Source organism: Dryobates pubescens (genome assembly GCF_014839835.1).
Source record: "Dryobates pubescens isolate bDryPub1 chromosome 41 unlocalized genomic scaffold, bDryPub1.pri SUPER_41_unloc_1, whole genome shotgun sequence".
NCBI lineage: Eukaryota > Metazoa > Chordata > Aves > Piciformes > Picidae > Dryobates > Dryobates pubescens.
In genome coordinates, this window is record NW_026530685.1 from 20,352 (window position 1) to 44,077 (window position 23,726).

The 23,726-nt window shown below is 57.5% G+C and overlaps 1 protein-coding gene across 1 annotated transcript; it reads right to left on the reverse strand.

Annotated features, from left to right (window-relative positions):
- Nucleotides 1-4,390: 4,390 nt before the first annotated feature.
- Nucleotides 4,391-22,032, reverse strand: LOC104308073 (methanethiol oxidase). Its single transcript, XM_009909201.2, has 12 exons — nucleotides 21,954-22,032; nucleotides 18,025-18,078; nucleotides 17,035-17,147; nucleotides 14,757-14,942; nucleotides 13,580-13,700; nucleotides 11,173-11,355; nucleotides 10,889-11,067; nucleotides 10,108-10,186; nucleotides 9,306-9,427; nucleotides 7,430-7,522; nucleotides 6,038-6,156; nucleotides 4,391-5,101 (listed from the first exon to the last, which is right to left on the reverse strand). Exons 1-12 carry the CDS (start codon nucleotides 22,030-22,032, stop codon nucleotides 4,939-4,941), a joined length of 1,491 nt encoding a protein of 496 aa, XP_009907503.2. The 3' UTR covers nucleotides 4,391-4,938.
- Between the last annotated feature and the right edge of the window lie 1,694 nt (nucleotides 22,033-23,726).

A 23,726-nucleotide genomic window follows, 5' to 3' on the forward strand; every position in this document is an offset into this window, starting at 1 on the left:
AAACTGCACCGATTGAAGAGAGCGCAGCTCTGCTTTCCCACTCCGGGAAATCTGCCACGCTGCAAGATGAGAAGGAGACTGGGAGGGATTGAGAGGAACTGGGAAAGGACTAGGAGAGATTGGGAGGGGACTGGGAGGAACTGGGAGGGACTGGGAGTGACTGGGAGAGACTGGGAGAGGATTGGGAGGGATGGGGATGGGACTGGGAAGGGACTGGAAGGAGATTAGGAAGGACTGGGAGAGGAATGGGAGGGACTGCGAGGAACTGCAAAGGGAATGGGAGGAACTGGGATGGAAATTAAAGGGACTAGGAGGGACTCGGGGTGACTGAGAAGAGCTGGGAAAGAACTGGGAGGGGCTGGGATACCACTGGGACCCTCACAAGTCTATGGGACCAGATGGGATCCATCTCAGGGCAGAGAGCTCTGGCAGATGAGCTCCAAGCCACTGTCCAACGGTTGCCACCGGTCCTGCAGAGGTCCCGAGTGGCCGGAAGCTGCCAGTGTGATGCCATTCACAAGAAGGGCCGGAAGGAAGAACCTGGGAAGTCCAGGCCTGTAAGCCTGACCTCAGTGCCTGGCAAGACTACGGAGCAGATCATCCTGAGGGCAATCGCAGCAAACCTGCAGGACGGGCAAGGGCTCGGGCCCAGCCAGCAAAGATTTGGGAGGGGCAGGTCCTGCCTCACCAACCTGATCTCCTTCTATGCCCAGGTGACCGCCTGGTAGGTGTGGGGAAGGCTGTGGGCGTAGTCTGCCTGAACATCAGCAAGGCCTTTGACGCCGTCTGCCACAACAAACTCCTGGCCAAGCTGACACATCCTGGACAGGAGCACTCCGTGCTGGGTTAGGAACTGGCCGGAAGCTGAGCCCAGAGAGTGGTGGTGAATGGTGCCACAGCCAGCTGGCAGCCAGGCGCCAGTGGTGTGCCCCAGGGATCGGTGCTGGGCCCCATCCTGTTCAATATCTTTATTGATGATCTGGATGAGGGCATTGAGTCCATCATCAATAACTTTACAGATGACACCAAGCTGGGGGCAGGAGCTGATCTGTTAGAGGGTGGGAGAGCTCTGCAGAGGGACCCTGACAGGCTGGGCAGATGGGCAGATTTTGGAAAGCATGCACGGACTCCCTGGTTGGTGAAGCAGGAAGTGTTTATTGGTACAGAACGAGCAGTTTATGTAGGAAAAATCAAGCAGGCTAAGCGATTCCCCGACCTTCTCGCACCACTGCCGCTCATAGAGTTTTCTCCCTTGATATGCAGCTGTCCATTACTATCTTCATCCCATATCAGGTTGAGCTTCTCCGGCGTGGAGGCAAGCGTCCTCCTGTCTCGCGCTTCAGGCTGGTTACTGCGGTCGGCTCTTCTTCGTCATCGGACCGGTCTTCTGTTGTCAGCAGCCTGTTGTTCTTTCCTGTCCTGAAGCCTTCCATAGATACTTTCTGCTTTCCTACAGGCAGAGTCCAAGGGGATGATGTTTAACACATCCAAGTGCCAGGCTCTACACGTTGGCCACAACAACCCCGGGCAGCGCTACAGGCTGGGGTCAGACTGGCTGGAGAGCAACCACGCAGAAAGGGATCTGAGGGTACTGGTTGAGAGTAGGCTGAACGTGACCCAGCAGTGTGCCCAGGTGGCCAAGAAGGCCAATGGCATCCTGGCCTGCGTCGGGCACAGGGTGGCCAGCAGGAGCAGGGAGGTCATTCTGCCCTGTGCTCAGCGCTGCTCGGGCCACACCTTGAGTCCTGTGTCCGGTTCTGGGCCCCTCGGTTTAGGAGAGAGGTTGAGACTCTTGAAGGTGTCCAGAGAAGGGCAACAAAGCTGGGGAGGGGTCTGGAGCACAGCCCTGGGAGGAGAGGCTGAGGGAGCTGGGGTTGCTTAGCCGGGAGAAGAGGAGGCTCAGGGGAGACCTTCTTGCTCTCCACAACTACCTGAGGGCAGGTTGTAGCCAGGTGGGGGTTGGTCTCTTCACCCAGGCAAGCAGCACCAGAACACAAGGACACAGTCTCAAGCTGTGCCAGGGGAGGTTTAGGCTGGAGGTGAGGACAAAGTTCATCGCCGAAAGAGGAATTGGCCATTGGAATGTGCTGCCCAGGGAGGTGGTGGAGTCCCCATCCCTGGAGGTGTTCCAAAAAAGAACGGGATGTGGCACCTGGAGCCACGGTTTAATTGTCAGGAGGGGTCAGGGATGCAGTCATAGGTGGGAATTGATGAGCTCTGAGGTCTCTTCAAACCTGGTTGATTAGGTGATTATGTGAGACTGGGAGGTACTAGGAGGAACTGGGGGCTACTGGGAAGTACTAGAAGGTACTGGGAGGTACTGGGAGGCTGTGGAAGGACTCTGGGGGGGAGGATTACTGGGGGGGGAGTGAGTGGGGCACTGGGGAATACTAAGGGATAACTGGGAGGTACTGGGAAGGGCTGTGAATGGCGCTGGGAAGAACTTGAAGACTGTGGAAAGACTTTGGGGCAGTCTGGAGAGGCTCAGGGAGGCACTGGGGGTTATGGGGAGATACTCCCAGTGCTCCCAGTACTCTCCTAGTTCCTCCCAGTGATGTCTAGTGCTCCCAGATAGGTTCTGACTGCTTCCAGCTGTCTCCCAGGGCTGGAGGACTGATGCCATGTAGTGCAGGTATGGCTCCCAGTCCCTCCCAGTGCCTCTCAGTCCCTACCAGCCTCCTCCCAGACTGGGAGAGGAATGGGAAAGGACTGGGAGGCACTGGGAGGGGCTCTGGACAGTACCGGGAAGGACTGGGAGGCTGTGGAAGGACTTGGGGGGGGTGGGTTGGGGGGGGGGCGGTTACTGGTGGGGAGTGAGTAGGGCACTGGGGAATTCTAAGGGTTAACTGGGAGGTACTGGGAAGAACTCAGAACGAGCTGGGTTCTGGGTTGGGCGGGGGGCAATGATTTGGGGGATCCAGGCAGGCTAAAAAGGGTTTGAGGGTGTGCAGAAAGGTCCTGAGAATTCCATAGGGGATTGTCTGGGGGTGTCAGAGTTTTGGGGGGGCGATGGGGGGTCCTGAAGTGGATCATAGCTGGCCAGAAAGGATGAGCTGGGAACTGGTCAGAGGGAGGGGGGAGCATGGATTTCGGGGGCTGGGGGCCTCTGGGGGTGTCCAGGCAGGCTACAAACGGCTCTAGGTTGTGCAGAAGGGTCCCTAGCATTTGGGAGGGCTTTGTCCGGGGGTGTCAGGGTTTTGGGGGGGCTACTGGAGGGGCCTGAATGGGATCGTTGCAGGGTAAAAAGGACGAGCTGGGTTCTGGGTTGGGCGGGGGGCAATGATTTGGGGGACTCTGGGGGATGATTTGGGGGATCCAGGCATAGTCCAAAGGGTTTGAGGGTGTGCAGAAGGGTCCTTGTTATACCCTAGGGGTTCGTCTGGGGGTGTCAGGGTTTTGGGGGGGGTTACTGGACGGGTCTGAATGGGATCGTTGCAGAATAGTAGTAATGCCTAAGTGGAAAGCCTTTGACATCAGCCCTACTGTATCTCTTCTGTTACAGGAAAGGCTTCTGGAATGTAAAGCAAATTCTAGGGACAGCAAAACAGGGTTTGAAAGCATCACTGTCACATCCGTATCACTCGCTTCAAAGCCGTTGCCCTTCTGTAGGGCTTGGTGTTTCTCTGGCGGCGTGATGGTTTCACGCACGCGCATCCGCCGGCGCTCGGCCGGCTCCAGGCAGGGAAGCCAACGAAGCTGCATTTCACAGGCGGAGATGGGATGCAATGGGTCTGTACAGAATGTGCAGCACTGACAATATTAGACAAGGATTGACACAGGGGGACAGCAACACCCAAATCCTCCTTGGGCAGGACTCCACCTGGCCTCCCCCCAACACCTCCCTCCCTTTTCCCTCCAGTTCGTGAGAGGGAAAGAGAAGAAGCGTCAGGGGAAGTTTCAGTTAGCTCCAAGCGTTGTTAGGAAGTTGGTTTTGCTTACCTCAAGGCTGCCGGGAAGCGGTGTCTGTCCGAGGGCAGCGTGTGTGCGTGCCAGCAGGGAGACGCCGCCGGAGTTTGAGTCCAGGGCTGTAAAACTGCATCCCACTCCTCTCCCAGTGCCATTTGTCTGGAGTTATTGCTCTCTTGTTTGCCCCTTGACACCAGCTGCAGCTCCCAGGCTAAAGGCACAGCCTCGGCTGCCACAGTTTCCTCTGGGGTTTTTTGTGTCTTTGTTTTTGATACACATGGGAAAAGCTCTGAGGAGAGCCCAGCTGAACTGCTTCCCATGCACAGGGGCAAGAGCAGCCCCTGCCTGCTCAGTGTTGCCACCCCCCTGAAGGGCCAAAGGCCAGAGCTGCCACACCAACATCACCACCCCCCCACCCACAAAGGCCACAGCTGGAACACTACCAGCACCCCCTGCACAAAAGACAGCAGCTTCACCTGCCTCAAAGAACGATTTTATTCTTGATTCCTTTTCCCAGCAATGCAGAAAGGCTCAGATCTACCCCAGCTCCAGGAAGATGTGGCTACAGTTAGAGGTGTGGGAGGTTCATGCTGTGTCTGCTGCAAAAGCCCTTGATGACTTCATGAGCAAAGGAAGCTTTGCAAGGGGCAGGACACTCCTGCTCTGGGCAAGGTCATGGAATGTATCCTTACGGGGGGAGTTATCTAGGACCAGCTTCTCCACCCAAGTGGCACTAAAGCAGGCAGAGAGTCCTTAAAATCCTTGGAACTGAGTGACTGCAGAGGGCTTTGTGCAAGGGGAAGGAGTGGAGACCATGAGCTGAGTGTCACATCTTAGAGGATTCCCTTGGCTGCCTCAGAACGAGGAGGAAGTGGAGCCTCTGTGGCTTAGCCTGGTGGAAGTCTCAACTGAGAGAGGGGACAAAGTTCCAAATGACCCAAGTTCACCTCTAGGAAAGAGGAGTGGAGGGTGGAGAAAAGAGGGAGGGAGGAAAGCAAGAAAAGCCCAGAAGAAAAGGGCTGCTGGCAAGGCTTAGAGCCAGATGTCAGAGGTGCAGTCTCCACCAGGGTAGCGAATCTCGTGAGCCAGGACAGGCCCATCAGGTTCCTTCCCAAAATCCACCAGGAAGTTTGGATTCACTTTCAAGCCACCTTTGTCAGAGTCCACATCAATCTGCAGCATAACAGATCCTTGCCTGGAAAAGAGAAGGAAATGGAGGCTTGGGAGAAGGGCTTGTGCTCCTCGCTGTGCCCCTCCACATCTGGGCAGGGGTTGCTGGAAAACGGGAAGAATCCCAGCATCCAAATGGTCCTCAGCAGGCCACCAAAGGGCACTGCAGCACCTCAGGGGGAGCTGCAAGCTCCAGACAGAAATGGGGAAGGGTCTGGAGAACAGGGCTGGGGAGGAGCAACTGCAGGACCTGGGCGTGTTTGGTCAGGGGAGGCTGAGGGAGACGTCATTGTTTTCTCCCTGAGGGGAGGCTGGAGCCAGGTGGGGGGGGTTGGGCTCTTCTGCCAAGAAACAAGGGACAGGACAAGAGGAGATGAACTCAGGTTGCCCCGGGGGAGGTTCAGGTTGGCCGTAAGGAACAATTTGTGCCCTGCAAGAGTGGTCAGGGCCTGGCGCAGGCTGCCCAGGGAGGTGGTGAAGTCCCCATCCCTGGAGGTGTTCCAGAAACCTGTGGCCATGGCACCTGGGCCCTGGTGGTGTCGATGTTGGAGTGGATGACCCTGGACATCTTCTCCAACCCAATCAATTCCATGATTCTGTGAATTAGGGACCCTGAGCAGCGACAGGAACAGAGAGGCTGTGCTGAGCCCTCCTGTGGCCATCTGCAAGAGCTTCTCCTTCCTTTCCTTCCGGAGTGGAACCACAGAATGGTTGGGGTTGGAAGAGGCGTCTGGAGACCATCCGAGCCCAACCCCCCTCCTGCCAAAGCAGGCTCACCCAGCGCAGACCACACAGGAACACATCCAGATGGGTCTTGGAAGTCTCCAGAGAAGGAGCAGAGTCCTCCTGACACCCTCACCTAGAGTTGGAGCCAGGCTCTTTCCTGCACCAGCTGGTGCAGGAACACCTCTAGCTCCATCACCTCTTGTCCCATCACCCCTCTTGCCCACAGGGTTCTTACTTGACAAGCTCTGGGTAGAACTGCTTGTCCCAGCCGCTGTAGAGAGAGGTGGTGACATACAGCCTCTTCCCATCCAAGCTGAGCTGGATCATCTGAGGGCCACCTGGCACTTTCTTCCCCTAAAATTGAAGCAGAGAACAAGGTGCTGCAGGTGAGCTGCCAGAGAAATGCAGCAGCAAGGCAACAGCAACCAGCGGCCCAGAGCCAGCCCTCTGCTGGGCCGAAGCCAAAGCAGGGAGGGGATTCTGCCCCTCTGCTCCGCTCGTCTCAGACCCCACCTGCAGCACTGCTGGGGTCCCCAGCACAAGAAGGACCTGGAGCTGCTGGAGAGGGGCCAGAGGAGGCCACCAAGATGAGTAGAGGGCTAGAGAACCTCCCCTGTGGGGACGGGCTGCGAGAGTTGGGGCTGTTCGGCCCGGAGAAGAGAAGGCTCCAGGGAGACCTTAGAGCTGAAGAGGCTCCAGGAGAGCTGGGGAGGGACTTTTGACAAGGACTCGGGAGTGCCAGGATAAGAGGCAATGGCTTTGAGCTGGGAGAGGGGAGACTGAGCCCAGAGATGAGGAAGAAACTCTGGAGAGTGAGGCTGGGGAGAGCCTGGCACAGGCTGCCCAGGGAGGCTGTGGCTGCCTCCTGCCTTGGAGGTGTTGAAGGCCAGGCTGGACGAGGCCTTGAGCAAGCTGGGCTGGTGGCAGGGGTCCCTGCCCGTGGCAGGGGGTTGGAACTGGATGAGCTTTGAGGCCCCTTCCAACCCAACCACAACTCTATGACCTGACAGAAGCAGTCATGGCAGAAGTAAGGGCTGAAGGGTTCCTGCTGCTGTACTGGGCCAGAAAGGCGAAAAAAGAGTCAAGGGGTGGGTGGCCCAACACAGTGACAAGGAAGAGGAGGTCTGTACTGCAGCTGGGCCACACACTGCAGCCAGTGGAGCTTCCTGAAACTGCTTTTGGTGGCCAAAAGATCTTAGCTGTGACCATATTCAGTCCATGACCATAGGTACCTCCCTTGGCAGTGGGGGACATCAATGGACACAGACAAGGAGCAGGGACCATTAACGTTCCTTCATTTGTCACACATCAGAATGAGCCGGCTTAGGGCTTCAAGCATCCGCATCTGCGGCGATGGCAGAGGGGTGAGCGCAGACTGAGCCAGCTGCCTGGCAGCAGCAGGGAAGATGCCATGACTCAGGCTTCGGGGCACTTGAACAGCTTGTCCTGTGCCAGCGGGAACCCAGAAGACCACCAGGAACCACCAGCATCCTGCCCAGGTTGTTGATCTGAGGCACAACCCAGCTCAGACACAGCTGCACAGGGTATAGGAGTAACCAAGGAGCAAGGGGGAGGTGGCACAGGGGTCACGATGAGATCACCGAGAAAGTGTAGTAGGAAAACTCACCTGGATCACAAAGGGCTCTGGCTGGCACTGCAGCTCCTTGTCCTCCACCACAGTCACAGCCCCACCTTTAGTGATGCTGCCTCCCAGAAACACCTGGAACACAGGAATGGAGCAGGGGAGGCCACCAAAGGAAGGAGACAGCAAGATGGTGACCAGCACTCGAACAAAACCCTCAAGAAACTGGGGGTGCTGGGTGCAAGCAGCTGGGGAAGAGCCAGGGGGTGCCCAGGTGGCAAAGGCGGCCACCGGCGGCCTGGCCTGGAACAGCTACAGTGTGGCCAGCAGGAGCAGGGCACAGGAGAGGAGAAGGCTCCAGAGAGACCTTCTTGTGGACGTCCAGTATCTAAAGGGGGCTCCGAGAAAGCTGGGGAGGGACTTTTGAGGCTGTCAGGGAGCGATAGGCCGGGGGGGGGGATGGAGCAAAACCGGAAGTGGGGAGATTCGGATTGGATGCGAGGAAGAAGCTCTTCCCCGTGAGGGTGGCGAGAGCCTGGCACAAGGCTGCCCAGGGAGGTGGTGGAAGCCTCAGCCCTGGAGGTTTTGAAGGCCAGGCTGGAGGTGGCTGTGAGCAGCCTGATGTAGCGTGAGGTGTCCCTGCCCACGGCAGCGGGGTTGGAACTGGCTGAGCCTTGAGGTCCCTTCCAACCCTGACAATTCTGTGATTCCACGATTGCCCCCTGGGCTGGGCACTGGGGAGGCCACAGCTGCAATCCTGGGCTCAGGGTTGGGCTCCTGACTGCCAGGACACCGAGGGCTGGAGCAGGGCCAGAGAAGGGCAACAAAGCTGGGGAAGGGTCTGAAGAACCAGGGCTGGGGAGGAGCAGCTGAGGGAGCTGGGGGTGGTGAGGCTGGAGGAGAGGGGGCTGAGGGAGACCTCATTGCTCTCTGCAACTCTCCAAGAGCAGGCTGGAGCCAGGTGGGGGGTTTGGGTCTTCTGCCAAGGAACAAGGGAGATGCGGTGGTGAGAGAAGGCTCGGTTCTCCCCCGCACACAAAGAAACCACAGCTGACTCAGTCAGAGAAGCGGAGATATGGATGAGAGCTGCATTCACAAGCAGGATGAAATGCAGATGGATATAGACACAACACACAGGATTTACAATAGCTACAGAAACACACAGCAAAAAAAAACCTTTTCCTCCTCCAGAGGAGGGGTCCCCAACAATCCCCCCCTCCCCCTTCCTCCCTTTTTTCCCCAAAAAGCGTTAGAGAGAGAAAAGGTAATTATTGAGGAGGGAATTCTGTTAGCTCAAAGCTTGTGCAAGGATTAGTTTCTTATCTGGTTGGCTCAGTTAGTCCGAGGTCAGCTCCGTCCAGCACAGAGAGAACACAGCTGCTGCTCAGAGAGACTGAGACAGACAGACTGAACTGACTGAGATTCAAACTGAACTAAAGCCAAACATTTAATGCTGCATTCTACCACTCTGCCAGTGAAATTGGTTTAGAGTAGCTTTGTTTTCCTTTTTGTAGCAAACCATTCAGCCAGAGCGTTCCAGCAACTGTCCCTTTCTCAGAGGCACAGCCTGAACCGGCCACGGGACAGGACAAGAGGGAACGGCCCAAAGCTGCCCCAGGGGCAGGTTCAGGCTGTCCATGAGGAACAATTTGTGTCCTGCAAGAGTGCTCAGGCACTGGCAGAGGCTGCCCAGGGAGGTGGTGGAGTTCCCATCCCTGGAGGCGTTGAAGAACCCTGTGGCCATGGCACCTGGCCCCACGGTTTGGGGGCCACGGTGGGGCTGACATTGGATTGAATGACCTTAGAGGTCTTCTCCAACCCAACCAGTTCTATCATTCTATGATTTTCTCCTCTCAAGAGAGAAGGAAACCAGCAGCCTGCACTGCTGTGGTCTGCGGCAGGGCCTCCGCTGCTGCCTCACCTGCCCCACCAGCCTGGGTCTGCGGGTGTCAGAGATGTCGTACTGGCGGACGTCACCGTGCAGCCAGTTGCTGAAGTACAGGAACCTGTCATCCAGGGAGATCAGGATGTCAGTGATGAGACCTGCAAGGAAAGAGGCAGCAGCAAAGTCAGGACACGGTCAGGACCAGCAGCAGCCAAGAGCACAACGGTGACTGATGTCTGTCAAAGTTCTGCTCGTAGGAGCTTCGGAAGAAAGCCTTCAGAGAGGAGCTGGACAAACAGGAGAGGAAATGGCCTGAGATGGCCCCAGGGGAGATTCAGGTTGGCCATGAGGAATTTGTGTCTTGAAAGAGTGGTCAGGGACTGGCACAGGCTGCCCAGGGAGGTGGTGGAGTTCCATCCCTGGAGGTGTTCAAGAGCCCAAAGGAGGTCCAGGCTCTGCCAGCACTCCCAGGAACATTCCTGGACACTGGGATCTCATCTGAAGGACCCAGACTCCAAGAGGAACCAACTTCAAGCACTGAGCTGTGTGGAAGCAGGGGTCTAGCCATCTCCTGCTTGGCAGCTCACAAGCCAGGCTAACCTGGCTCCGGCAGGAGATGGATCACATCCACATGGAGCTTGGAAGTTTCCAGAGAAGGAGACTCCACAAGCCCTCTGGGCAGCCTGCTCCAGGCCTCCAGCACTCTCACACAAGCCAAGCCAGGGGAGCGCTTCACAGGGGTGGGGGCTGTTTGCCATTTCCGGTGAGAGCTTGCAGAAGGCTCACCTGCGCGAAGGGACTGGAGAGGACGCCACCCAAAGGTGATCCGCACACTCACCGGGCATGTCAGGGAGCAGCCAGCCCTTCACCTTCTTGTTGGGGACTTCAATCACCTTTTCTGCTGCCCAGTCTCCCTTCTGCAGGAGGCACAGGGGAGAGAATCATAGAATCAACAAGGTTGGAAAGACCTCAAAGATCATCAAGTCCAAGCTGTCACCCAGCACCTCCTGACTACTAGACCACGGCTCCAAGTGCCACCACATCCAATCCCCTCTGGAACACCTCCAGGGGTGGGGACTCCACCACCTCCCTGGGCAGCACATTTCAGTGGCCAACGACTCTCTCTGGGAAGAACTTTCTCCTCACCTCCACCCCAAACTTCCCCTGGCACAGCCTGAGACTGTGTCCTCTTGTTCTGGTGCTGGCTGCCTGGGAGAAGAGGCCAACCCCCACCTGGCTACAGCCTCCCTTCAGGTAGCCGTAGACAGCAGTAAGATCTCCCCTGAGCCTCCTCTTCTCCAGGCTCAGCAACCCCAGCTCCCTCAGCCTCTCCTCACAGGGCTGTGCTCCAGACCCCTCCCCAGCTTTGTTGCCCTTCTCTGGACACCTTCCAGCAGCTCAACCTCTTTCCTGACCTGAGGGGCCCAGAACTGGACACAGGACTCCAGGTGTGGCCTGAGCAGTGCTGAGCACAGGGCAGAAGGACTTCCCTGCTCCTGCTGGCCGCACTGCTCCTGATCAAGCCCAGGCTGCTCAAGGTCTCATCCAGCCTGGCCTTGGGGGGTGCAGGCAGACCCTCCCTGGGCAGCCTGTTGCAGGGCCTCCCCACCCACACTCACCTCTGTCTTGTAGAAGCGCTGCACAGCTCCGCTCAGAGCACAGCCGACGAAGCCCTCTGCAGCGTCTGGGTTGTGGAGGAAGCGAATCTCCAGCGGGATGGAGCCCTTCCCCACGTCCACTGCCTGGGTGAAGCGGTGGGTGCTCCAGTCCCACACGTTGATGTGGCTGCCGTAGTGCCCTAACAGGGCAGGGCAGGCAAAAGTAAGGCCAGAAAAGGCAATGTTAACCCACCAAAGAGATAAAACGTTTCTCTTTGGAAGAGTGCAACCAAATCCTCCCTCACCTCTCTCCACATCAGCTGGGTTGAAGCCATCCGCAAAGACTTTTGGGGGTGCCCACTCGGTGCTCAGCAGGACGTTGTGGCGGGGTTGATACCAGAAATCATAGCCCAGGCTGGGCATCTTCTCCCCTTTCTCCCAGTTCCCTTTCACCTCAAAGGTTTCCCCATCCAGCAGGATGAAGCCAGCTGGTAGAGAAAGCAAAGAGAGATGTTCGAAGCCACCCTACAGAGATTCACAGCTTTCAATAAAGAATAAAGGTTGGGGTTCAAAACAGGCTGCAAAAGGCAGCTCTGTGCTGGAGGAGAAGGTTGGGATCAGAGGATAGCAGAGGTGGGAAGGGACCTCTGGAGATCATCTCCTCCAAGCCCCCTGCTCCAGCAGGGCACCCACAGCAGCTTGCCCAGCAGCACAGTGCCCAGGGGGTGTGCAAGCTCTCCACACAGGGAGACTCCACAGCCTCTCTGGGCAGCCTGCTCCAGGCCTCCAGCACCCTCACACCAAACAACTTTCTCCTCCCGCCCTCCGCTTTGTGCCCCTTGCCCGTTGGCCTGGCCCTGGGCACCACTCAGCAGATGCCAGCCCCAGCCTCTTGCCCCCCACAGCCTCTTCAGCTCCTGCTGAGCATTCAGCAGATGCCCTCAGGGCTCTCAGCCTTTGCTCCTCATAGAGCTGTTCCAGGCCCCTCAGCAGCTTCCCAGGCTCCTCTGGACTCTCTCCAGCAGCTCCCAGGCCCTCTGCAGTTGGGGAGCCCAGAGCTGGCCCCAGCACTCCAGAGAAGGCCTCCCCAGGGCAGAGCAGAGGGGCAGCAGAATTTCCTTTGCCCGGCTTGCTACACTCCTCTGAATGTCCCCAGGACGCTCCTGGGCACCTCGCTGGCCCAATGAGAATCTATTGTCCATCGGCACTCCAAGATCCTTCTCCATGGAGCTGCTTCCCAGCAGGTCGCCCCCTGGAGCACTGCCTGGGGTTGCTGTGGCCAAAGTGCAGCCCCTGGCACTTGGATGTGTTCGATCTCCTGCCCTTGGCCTCTGCCCCTCTGCCCAGCCTGCCCAGGTCCCTCTGCAGAGCTCTCCTACCCTCTAACAGCTCCACTCCTGCCCCCAGCTTGCTGTCATCTGCAAACCTACTGCTGATGGACTCCATCCCCTCCTCCAGATCATCAATAAAGATACTGAACAGGCTGGGGCCCCGCACTGGTCCCTGGGGCACACCCCTGGTGCCTGGCTGCCAGCTGGCTGTGGCACCATTCACCACCGCCCTCTGAGCCCGAACAGGAAACAGGAGCAGGGTTCTCCACCCACCATCTGAAAGGCTTCCTCTGGTAGCTCAGATTTCTCTGTGGGTGTCAGGTGGTTCACACCTGAATAAGCAACAAACTTTACAGTCCGGAAGCCTTCCCGAGTTTTAAGCAGAAGACAGAATCTAAACTAGCTCGAGAGGTCTGAGGCAAAGAGGACTTCAGGTTGGCGCCAGAATTTCTCCTGGCCAGGTCACAAGCACTGAGCTGCTACAGGCTGCAGGCCTTCCTTGCTCTGTGCTGAAAGGGATCCCAGTGGAATGTTCATGGAATGGCTCAGGTTGGAAGGGACCTCAGCGATCATCCAGTTCCAACACCAGCCCAGGCTGCTCAAGGCCTCCTCCAACCTGGCCTTGAACACCCCCCAGGGGAGGCAACCCATTCCTGAGCCTCCCTATCCTGGTACTGAAGAACTTTTTCCTCAGCTCCAGTCTAATCCTGCTCTCCCTCAGCTTCAAACCGCTCCCCCTTGTTTTGTCTCCAGAAACCCTCAGGAAAACTCCCTCTGCAGGATCCCTGCGGGTCCTGGCAGGCAGCTCTGAGGTCTCCCTGGAGCCTTCTCCTCTCCAGGCTGAACTCTCCCAGCTCCCTCAGCCTGTCCTCACAGCAGAGCTGCTCCAGCCCTTGGCTCATCTTTGTGGCCTCCTCTGGACTCTCTTCAGCAGCTCTGTGTCCTTCTCATGCTGGAGACACCAGAACTGGAGGCAGGATTGGAGGTGAGGTCTCAGCAGAGGCCAGGTGCAGAATCCCCTCCTCTTGCCCTGCTGCTCACACTGCTCTGGATCCAGCCCGGCACGCAGCTGCCTGCTGGGCTGCACGAGGGCATTGCCAACCCACGGTGATGGTTTCTCACTCCCAGCCCCTGGACTTGGCTGTCTTCAGCGAGCCGAGGAAGCTGAACTCATCCCCAGCCCCCGCGAGGTTCCTCCACAGCGGCTCCAAGCTGCTGTGGCAGAGCAGGGACCATAGCTGGTGGCTGAAGTGTTGCTTCTGCTGTTAGCTAAAGGGCTTGCTTGGAGATCTCAGAGGAGGTCTTCACAAGTCCTCCAGCTCTGGGAGCAGGACCCTGCCATACTGAGTCCCTTTCTGGAGTAGCAAGGGATGATAAATACCTTTTCCATTGCCAGCAGGGTCTCCCAGGCAGCTGATCAGGATGTCACCGCTGCCCAGACAGTGAGAGGTGTGAGGATTTGCCAGGTTCCCCTTCCAGAACAGCTCCACTGGCTCAACAATCTGAAATGCAGACAGAGAATGGTTGTCAGCTTCCCTGACCACTGCAGGACACCAGCTCCAGCCTCAGAGTTCAGCTTTCAGAATGAGGAAGGAGCAGGAAGGGTTCACATGTGAGAGGGAGGCCTTTGCTGCTTTGAGTTCCTGCCACCTCCTGGTTTCTCCTCTGCCCTCTGGGCCATCCATGACATTGATTCATTCTGCTCAAGAACACAAAACAGCAAGAGCTGAGGGGGTTAAACCCAGCCTGAATCATGCAGCAGGAAGACCCTGACTGGAGTTAAAAAATTCTTGAGAGTGAGCACGGGGAGACCCGGAAACAGGTCGCCCAGGGAGGCTATAGCTGCCTGGAGGTGTTCAAGGCCAGGCTGGATGAAGTCTTGAGCAGCCTGGGCTGGTGGGAGGTGTCCCTGCCCATGGCAGGGGGCTGGAGCTGGATCACAGAATCATGGAAGGGACCTTAGAGATCATCTACTCCAAACCCCTTGCCATGCCCTCTCCAGAGATGGAGACTCCACCTCCTCCCTGGGCAGCCTGCTCCAGGCCTCCACCACCCTTCGGTTCCAGAAGTTCCTCCTCATGTTCAGGTGGAGCTTCTGATGGTGCAGTTTGTCCCCATGGCCCTTGTCCTGCCACTGGTCACCACTGGTCTCACCCTCCTGTCCCCCACCCTTGCAGTATCGATCAGCACTGATCAGATCCCCCTCAGGCTGCTCCTCTCCAAGCTCCAAAGCCCCAAGTCCCTCAGCTTGTCCTCATCTCAGAGATGTTCCAGTCCCATCAGCATCTTCACAGCCCTTTGCTGTGCCCTCTTCAGCAGTTCCCTGCCCCTCTTGAACTGGGGAGCCCAGCACTGGCCCCAGCACTCCACAGGTGTCCTCCCCAGGGCAGAGCAGAGGGGCAGCAGAACCTCCCTGCCTTGCTGGCCACACTCTGCTTGATGCACCCGGGAGACCCTTGGGGCCTTCTTGACCACCAGGTCACCTTGATGGCTCATGGTCACCCTGTTGTCCAACAGGACTCCCACATCCTTCTCCACGGAGCTGCTCTCCAACAGACCTTATGGAGTCTGGGAGCTCGTGAGTCTGTCCCCACATCCACCACGTAGACGCGGGAGGAGATGAAGCTGGGCAGGATCAGTCGGTTCCTCTTCTTTGTGGCATCCCCAAAGCAGCTGCTGCAGGAATTCCACCCAGAGTGGTGGAGCTCATCCCTCAGGTTGGGCATGGGCAGGCGATGGATCACCTGCAGAGAAGCACAGCATCAGGAAGCCCTCCAAGGGCATCCAGCCCAGCCCCGCCGTGGCCTCCGAGCCCTGGCCCCAGCGCCGTGGCCGCGGGGCTCTTCGGCGCCTCCAGAGATGGGAACTCCACCGCCTCCCTGGGCAGCCTGTGCCAGGGCCTGGCCACTCTTGCAGGGTACAAATTGTTCCTCGTGGCCGACCTGAACCTCCCCTGGGGCAATCTCAGGCCATTTCCTCTTCCTTTGACCCTTGTCCCTTAGCAGAAGAGCCCAGCCCCCACCTGGCTCAGCCTCCTCTCTGGGAGCTGCAGAGAGCAAGGAGGTCTCCCTCAGCCTCCTCTTCTCCAGCCTCACCACCCCCAGCTCCCTCAGCTGCTCCTCCCCAGCCCCGTTCTCCAGACCCTTCCCCAGCTTCGTTGCCCTCCTCTGGCCCCGCTCCAGCCCTCAATGGCCCTGAGGAGCCCAAGCCTGGCTGTTAGGTTACAGCCAGTCCCAGAGGGGGTGGAACTGAAAAGAACCCAGCCCCCAGGTGGACAAAGAAACCTGACCCAGGTGGGCAGAGAGGCTTGGTCCTGCCTCCCAGGGGAGGGGTCCTTGGGTCAAAGCCTATTCCACTGCCCCTTCCTGTCCACCAAGCCCATTCAAAGGGAGTCATTTTGCTGCTCCTGCTGCTCCCTGCTGTAACCAGGCAGTGAGGCCTGCTCCATGCTGCACCCAGACTCCTGAGGACTGCACCCCAAGAGACTCCACACTGCACCAGGGAGTCCTTTGCCAGATGGGATACTTTTCTGTAGATCTTTCTTTCCTTTTTTCCCTTGTGGCTTTGTGACCTTCCTTTCACTCAAATGCCTTTTGTATTCTGTTAATTTTACCTCTTCGCTTCCAAATCGAGACTGTTTCTTTTGTGGGTTCACCTCCCTTTTCTCCTGCTTAATTTGCTTTCCCCTACCAGGAAAAATGGGAGGGGAGGCAATCCCAGTTTGTTCCATTTGGGCTTTTGGACTCTGGGAAAGCTTAAACCACAACACCTGAGCCCAGGATTCCGGTTGTGGCCTCCCCAGTGCCCAGCACAGGGGAACAATCCCTGCCCTGCTCCTCCTCACCAGCTTTGTTGGCAGAGACAGGCTGAGGGTGCAGTTCGGGGTCGCTTTTCCCCGAGGCCAAGGAGCAGGTCTGGATGTCAAGAGCATGAACTAGTGCAGGAACAGAAGGAAGGTGCCTGTTTGTCATTCAGGAAGCAGCTCCAGGCTGAGACAGAGCTGCAGCTGGGAAGCGGGGGAAGGTTGGACACGGTGTCTGCAGAGCCTTTGCTGCATGCTGGGTGTGCTGGTGGCTGAACCCAAACCTGGTCAGGTTGAGACTGGAGAGGAGGAAGAAATTCTTGGGAGTGAAGCTGGGGACATTGGCACAGGCTGCCCAGGGAGGCTGGGGCTGCCTCCTCCCTGGAGGTGTTCCAGGCCAGGCTGGATGAGGCCTGGAGCAAGCTGGGCTGGTGGGAGGGGTCCCTGCCCGTGGCAGGGGACTGGAACTGGGTGAGGTTTAAGATCCCTTCCCACCCCTTCTATGAATGTATGAAACCTTGAGGTACAAGTTTGGGCTCTCCAACTTCTGTAAGCCTGACGAATTAATAACCAGCACGAGGGGGTGGTTCTGCTGCCTTCAGCTCCAGCCAGGATCTCCCCAGAAAGCTCAGGCTGCACCCTCACACCAAAGAATGGTGGGGCTGGAAGGGATCTCTGGAGATCACCCAGTGCCACCCCAGTGCCTGGGCATGGGCACCCAGGGCAGGTCACACAGGAACACAGACAGGTACGGTTGGAAGCTCTCCACGCCAGGAGACTCCACAGCCTCTCTGGGCGGCCTGCTCCAGGCCTCCAGCACCCTCACACCAAACAACTTTCTCCTCCTGCTCAGCCAGAACCTCCTGGCCTCCACTTCGTGCCCCTTGCCCCTGTCCTATCCCAGGACAGAGCTTGGCCCCTTCCTCTTGCCCCCCACCCTTCAGCTATTTGCAAGCACTGCTCAGCTCCATGATTCTACCCAAAACTGAAGATGTGACACCAAATACCCAACCCTGGCCTGGGGGCCACTCTACCTGACAGTAGCTTGGGGACTTGGGGTCCACATCCACAGTGGCCAGGTAGTCAGGCTTGTCCTTGCCAGTGTTCCTGTAGATGCAGGGCACGTAGACAATCTCCTCCCGGGGCCCTTGCAAGGCACAACTCTTGTTAATGAAACCAAGAAACCATTACCATTTCCCAACAAGCTGTGCCCAACTTGGAGGCAGTTTTCCCTGGATTTAACCTTTTCCTCTCTAAACTCCAGGAGTGAGTGACTGGAGCAACCAGGTGGTGACCCAGCTGTGGGGCTTTTCCAGCCCAGTGCCCACCTAATGCAGGAGCCTCTGGGGCTGCTCTGGGCTCTTTTGCTGGAGCAGGGCAGTGCTGGTGACCACCCTGCCGTGGCACAGCTTCTCCCTTCCCTGGTGGCCCTAGCGGTAGCTGTCCGATGTTCAGTCCACCTCTGCCAAAAGCATGCTCAGGACAAGGCTGAAGCTTTCCAAGGACTCACAGAGGAGTTCTGCCACCATGAAAGGCTCCAGCAGAATGCCTCAGGAGCTCTGGTGAGGTTCAGGATTTAGGCAGACACTGCTGGGAAGAGCAGATGCTTCCTGGGAAGAGGAGGGGATCCTTTTCTACAGCTGTGAGTGGATGAGAATCTTGCACTAACCTCTTGTCACACTGAAAACCCTCACTCCTCTTTCCCCCTCTGGTGTCCTAATGGGCATTGTTGTTATGGGAGAACCTGAGGGCTGCACCTAAAGCTCTCCATCCCAGCTGGAGGAAGTGGTGTGGCAGCACTTCAAACCTCAGCCCACTTCGTGTTGGTGGACTCCGGGTCAGAGCTCAAAGGCTCTGCCCAGAGCTTGGCTGCCAAAGGAACCAAACTCTTCTGATCTTTGGAGTCTCTTTGGCCTTGCTAATCAATGAGCCACTCCAGAAGGCATCTACCCAGCCTTCACCTTTCAGCTTGAGACCATCCTTGGCTGATGGCCTGGCTTTAGAGAAGACATCCCAGTACTTGCCTTTCATGGCATCCAGGGGAGTTGCATATCCTGGGCCACAGGCTCCACATTTTGCTGATTGGAGAAGGAAACAGGAAAGTCTTTAGATCTCCAGCCCACTTCCCCCAGCTGGAGCTTGGGTTTGCATTCAACACTTAGACCCCATCTTCACCCTGCCAAGTACCCCAAAGTCTTGCTGACTCCCCTCAGTGCTGAGGTTCCTTGAGCTGCTGAAAATAAACCTGCTGGGAGGAATGGGAGATCCTGGAATGGGAGATCCTGGAATGGGCTGGGTTGGAAGGTACCTTTAAAGGTCATCCAGGCCAAGCCTCATCATTTAGGTTGAACAGAACCCTAGAGATCATTGAGTCCAACCATTAACCCAGCACTGCCAAGTCCACCACTGGAGATTCAGCCTTCATCCTGTCCTTGGGAGGGACCCCACTTGGAGAAGGGTCCCTGGCCTGCAGGCAGCCCTTAATGAGCAAGGAGGGAGTCACATCCTGCCCAGCCTGCCCTCCACTTTGACAACATCTCTGATCCCTCCCAGGGAAAGTGATGCTGCCTCCCAGAAACACGTGGAGCATGGAACGGGACAGGAGAAGCCACCAAAGGAAGGAGACAGCGTGGTGGTGACAATACCCAAGCAAAACTCCCAAGAACCTGGGAGTGCTGCTTGCCAGCAGCTGGAGATGAGCCAGGGGTACCCAGGTGGCCAAGAAGGGCACCAGCAGCCTGGCCTGGAGCAGCCACAGTTGGGCAGCAGGAGCAAGGCAGGGATTGTCCCCCTGGGCTGGGCACTGGGGAGGCCACAGCTGCAGTCCTGGGGTCAGCTTCGGGCTCTTTGCTGCCAGAAGGACCTTGAGGGCTGGAGCAGGGCCAGAGAAGAGCAATGAAGCTTAAATCCATCAGCCCTTGTCTCATCACTCCAGGTCTTTGCCTCCTTGTGTGGAGAGCTTCCAACCCCACCTGGCTGTGTCCCTGTGTGACCTGCCCTGGCTGCCCCTGCTTTGGCAGGGGGTTGAGCTGGGCGATCTCCAGAGGTCCCTTCCCACCACTCCATGATTCTATGATGAATGTTCCCTTTTCGTTCTTCACACACGCCTCTCTTCCTCCTGTCTCTCTGATCTTGTTCCAACCCTCTTTTGTTCTCCAACTGCCTGCAGATACCTGCTGAGGCCTTCCCATGCAGGCTGTGCCAAGCTGGCTTGTAAACACAACCTGAGAGGTTTGTCATCAAGCTGGGATTTGCAGCAACTCGTTCCCAACAGCCTTTACACTACCACGTTCAGAACCTGTGCTCAGGCACCTACAACTCACACACTGCTTCTGGGCTGCAGCCAGAGCAGGGTGGGCAGCAGGGCAAGAGAGGGGATTCTGCCCCTTGGCTCTGCTCTGCTCAGACCTCGCCTCCAGCTCTGCTGTCCCCAGCAGGAGGAGGACACAGAGCTGCTGAAGAGAGTCCAGAGGAGGCCACAAAGATGATCCAAGGGCTGAAGCAGCTCTGCTGTGAGCACAGGCTGAGGGAGCTGGGGCTGGGCAGCCTGGAGAAGGCTCCAGGGAGACCTCAGAGCTGCCTCCCAATAGCTGAAGGGATCCTACAGGAAAGTTGCAGAGGGAGTTTTCCTGAGGGTGTCTGGAGACATGACAAGGGGGAATGGTTTGGAGCTGAGGAAGAAGTTCTTCATGTACCAGGGTGGGGAGACTCTGGAATAGGTTGCTCAAGGAAATTGTGGTTGCCCCCTCCCTGAGGGTGTTCAAGGCCAGGTTGGATGAGGCCTTGAGCAACCTGGGCTGGTGGGAGGTGTCCCTGTCCATGGCAGGGAGGTTGGAACTGGATGAGCTTTCTGGTCCCTTCCAACCCACTCCATGAATCTATGAAATTGGAATTCTTGGCCAGTTTGGAGTTCCCAGCAGGCAACAAAGGAAAGGAGCAGGAAGGGCTTCTTGGTTGTGGCATTGTGGTCCTTCAGCCCTCTTCAGACAAGCTGGGAACAGACCCAGGGCACTTTAGAGAGGCTGTTGAGGCGAAATGTGACAATAAATGACGCTGCCCTGCTGAAAGCTTCGAGTGAGGTGGAGCAAATCTGGGCCAAGCTTGGCTTGCTGCAGAGCGTGAGTAAACAGCAAGCTCTCTGAAGTGAAGGTGTGGGCCCCAGCTGCTTAAATCCTGACAATGGAGGGAGGGTTGTGGAAGGATCCCAGCAAACTGCTGAAGAGGCACAAACTGGGGGGGAGGGGGAAGCATCCACATCCAGGACCAACCACAGCCAAAGCTGCAGGTCCTTGCAGGAGACCAATTCTTCTAAGTACCAAGCCATGCAAGCAGCCTTTAATGAGCTTTGGGGAGGAGAAGCCCCAGAGCTGATCCTCCACACTGCCAAGAGCACCTTGCTGACACCAACCAGCAGCTTGCTGGAAGCTTTAAGGTAGAATCATGGAATTGGTTTGGTTGGAAAAGGTCTTCAGGGTCATCCAGTTCAACCTTTCTCTGTCTCACCACCCTCGCTGTGCAGAACTTCTCCTGATGTCCAACCTGAACACCCCCTGCTCCAGTTCCAGACCACTGCCTCTTGTTCTGTCACTCCCAGCCCTTCTGAACAGCCCCTCCCCAGCTCTCCTGGAGCCCCTTCAGCTACTGGCAGGCTGCTCTGAGGTCTCCCTGGTACCCCTTCTTCTCCAGCCTGGCCTTCTACACTTAGTGCATCCAGACCTGCTCCTGTCCTGCCTCTGAGCCCACAAAGCATCCAGGTGAACTGAGGATGGGGTTCTGACAGTTAAAAGAGAATCCTGGAATGACTGTTGTTGGGAAAGGCCTTTCAGATCATCTGGTCCAACCAGCTCTAGCTCTGCCAAGGCTGGGGCTAGTCCATGGCCCTCAGTATCACACCTCTGTGGCTTTGAAACCCCTCCAGGGGCAGGGATTCAACAGCCTCCCTGGGCAGCCTGTGCCAGTCTTTGAGAACCCTTTCAGTGAAGAATTTTCTTCTAATGGCCAACCTAAACCTGCCTGGGAGCAACTTGAGGCCATCTTCTCTTGTCCTGTCCCTACCCACCCCCCACATGCCTCCAGCCTCCTTTCAGGGAGCTGCAGAGAGCAATGAGGCTTCTCCTCAGCCCCCTTTCCTCCAGACCAAACACCCCCAGCTCCCTCAGCTGCTCCTCTCCAGCCCTGCTCCCCAGAACCAGGTGCAGCAGTTAACTTACTGCCAGGTGACCCGAGCAGAGTGTGGCAGAATTGGCACCATCCCAGCTCACAAACCCAAATGCAGAGTTTCTTGGAGGCCTGGAGCAGCCTGGGTTGGTGGGAGGTGCACCTGCCCATGGCAGGGAGCTGGAACTGGATGAGCTTTGAGGCCTTGTCCAGCCTGGCCTTGCACACCTCCAGGGAGGAGGCATCCACAGACTCCTTGGGCCACCTGTGCCAGGCTCTCCCCACCCTCACTACAGAATTTCTTCCTCATCTCCGGTCTCCATCTCCCCTCTCCCAGCTCAAAGCCCTTCCCCTCACCCTCCTTCAGCCATCTCCTTCAGTCCCCTCCTTCTACTTCCTTCCCTTGTATCCAAAACCGAACACCCACAGCAACACCCAGGGCTGGCACAACAAAAACGTAACCAGAAGGTTGCTGAACTCTGTCACTCAGTTCTGCTGCCTGCTCCTTGGAGACCTTCCCAAGCACGCTCCAGGTTCCCAGCCAACCACAGCAGTGAGTCCAAGTTGTTTGCTCCTCGAGGGTGAGAAAGTGGCATTTAAAGGGGAAAAACAGAAGTGACATTCGAGGGCACAAAGAGAAAACAAAGTGGCACTAATAGCAAAAAGAGGCATTCAAGGGCAAAAAGTGGCATTTAAGGACATGAACGGCGTGCACTGCTGCCAGTCAACCCTTCACAGCACAGCAGTGGCCGAGCTGAACTTCGGCCCCACGGCTCTCCCCACCGGCCCGGCCCACCAGCAGCCGCCCCGGCCCCTGCCGGCCGCTTCCCCGAGGCAGCAGACCCCTCCGGATCCGCCGTGCACCTCTTACCCATGGCGGCTGGCAGGCGGCGCAGGAGGCAGCAGAGCTGCTTGCAGAGGAGCTGCTTGCAGGGGAGCTGCGAGGAGCGAAAGCGCCCGGCCGGGGTCAGCGCAGCGGCGCCGGGCGGCGCGGAGGGCAGGGAGGCTCTCGCCAAGGGGAGGATCCAGCGCAGGGGCCGCGGCCGGGAGCGCAGCTCCGGAGCGCCGCTGGGGCTCTGCCGCGCCTTCACCTGCTCGGATCCTGGAGCTGTCCCTGGGTGCTTTGAACCCTCCTACTCACTGCCCTGGCGCAGAACCAGCCTGCGGCTTCGCACCAGCCAAGCGAAGAGTTCTGCTGAGCTCCTGTTCCTGGGCAGGGTTTTATGCTCTCCAGGAGTCCAGGCAGGTCAGGGCAGGTTTGGCAGCCTCCAACGTCTCAACCCCATGCAGCAGGAACTGCTGTCTGATCATTGCACGAGGAGCAGATTAGGGGATGAGCTGGTGAGAAGCAGCTCCATGGAGCAGACCCTTGGAGTCCTGGGGGACAGCAAGTTCTCCATGGGGCAGCAAGGTGCCCTGGTGGCCAGGGGTGTGCTGGGGGCATTCAGAGGAGTGTGGCCAGCAGGGCAAGGGAGGTTGTGCTACCCCTCTGCTCTGCCCTGCTGCGTCCACCTCTGGAGTCCTGGGGCCAGTTCTAGGCTCTCGAGTTCAGGACGAAGAGAGAGCTACTGGAAAGTCCAACAGAGGCTGTGAGGATGCTGAAGGCACTGGAACATTTGATGGGGAAAGGCTGAGAGCCCTCAGGCTGTTTAGTCTGGGGAGGAGCAGCCCCAGAGGGGACCTGATCAATGCCTGCAATTAGCTGAAGGGTGGGGGGGCAAGAAGAAGGAGCCAGGCTCTGTGCAGTGGTGTCCTGTGATAGGACAAGGAGCAATGGACACACACTGGAACCCAGAAGTTCCACCTCAAGGTGAGGAGAAACTTCTCTGGTGTGAGGTTGCAGTCTGAGCTTTCTGGAGGGCCATGGGCAGGGACCCCTCCCACCAGCCCAGGCTGCTCCAGGCCTCATCCAGCCTGGCCTTGAACACCTCCACGGAGGAAGCAGCCACAGCCTCCCTGGGCAGCCTGTGCCAGGCTCTCCTCACACTAAACAACTTCTTCCTCATCTCCAGGCTCAGTCTCCCCTCTCCCAGCTCAAAGCCATTGTCTCTCATCCTGGCACTCCTAGCCCCTGTCAAAAGTCTCTCCCCAGCTCTCCCAGAGCCTTCTCTTCAGGTACTGGAAGGCTGCTCTACGGTCTCCCTAGAGCCTTCTCTCCTCCAGCTGGACAGCCCAAACTTCCTCAGGCTGTCTCCACAGGGGAGGTTCTACAGCCTCTGATCATCTTGCTGGCCTACCCTGGATCCCCTCCAGCAGCTCCAGTTCCTTCTTGTGCTGAGGGCCCCAGACCTAGATGCAGTGCTGCAGGTGGGGTCTGAGCAGAGCAGAGGGCAAAACCCCCTCTCCCCTCATCCTGTTGGTCACACTTCCCCTCAAGTTGCATCCATGCTCAAGTATCTCCTAAAACAAAGTCCTCACACCACAGGGGACACCTCCTAACATGGCTATGTCCTCACACCTCTGTCCTGTCTGCCAGGAAACCTCCAGAGAAGCTGGGAGGGGGAATTTTACAGCAGTTTTAATTCTTCACCTCTCCCTCTGGAGCCATCCCCGAGGGGTGAAACCTGTA

Excerpts from the sequence above, each read along its gene's own strand:
- LOC104308073 (XM_009909201.2), bottom strand. The coding sequence starts at position 22,032 with ATGGGTAAGAGGTGCACGGCGGATCCGGAGGGGTCTGCTGCCTCGGGG. Across the intron at positions 18,079-21,953 it reads AGGGGCCGGGGCGGCTGCTG|CAAAATGTGGAGCCTGTGGC; the intron begins GTGGGCCGGGCC and ends TTCTCCAATCAG. Across the intron at positions 14,943-17,034 it reads AGTCCCCAAGCTACTGTCAG|GTGATCCATCGCCTGCCCAT; the intron begins GTAGAGTGGCCC and ends GCTTCTCTGCAG.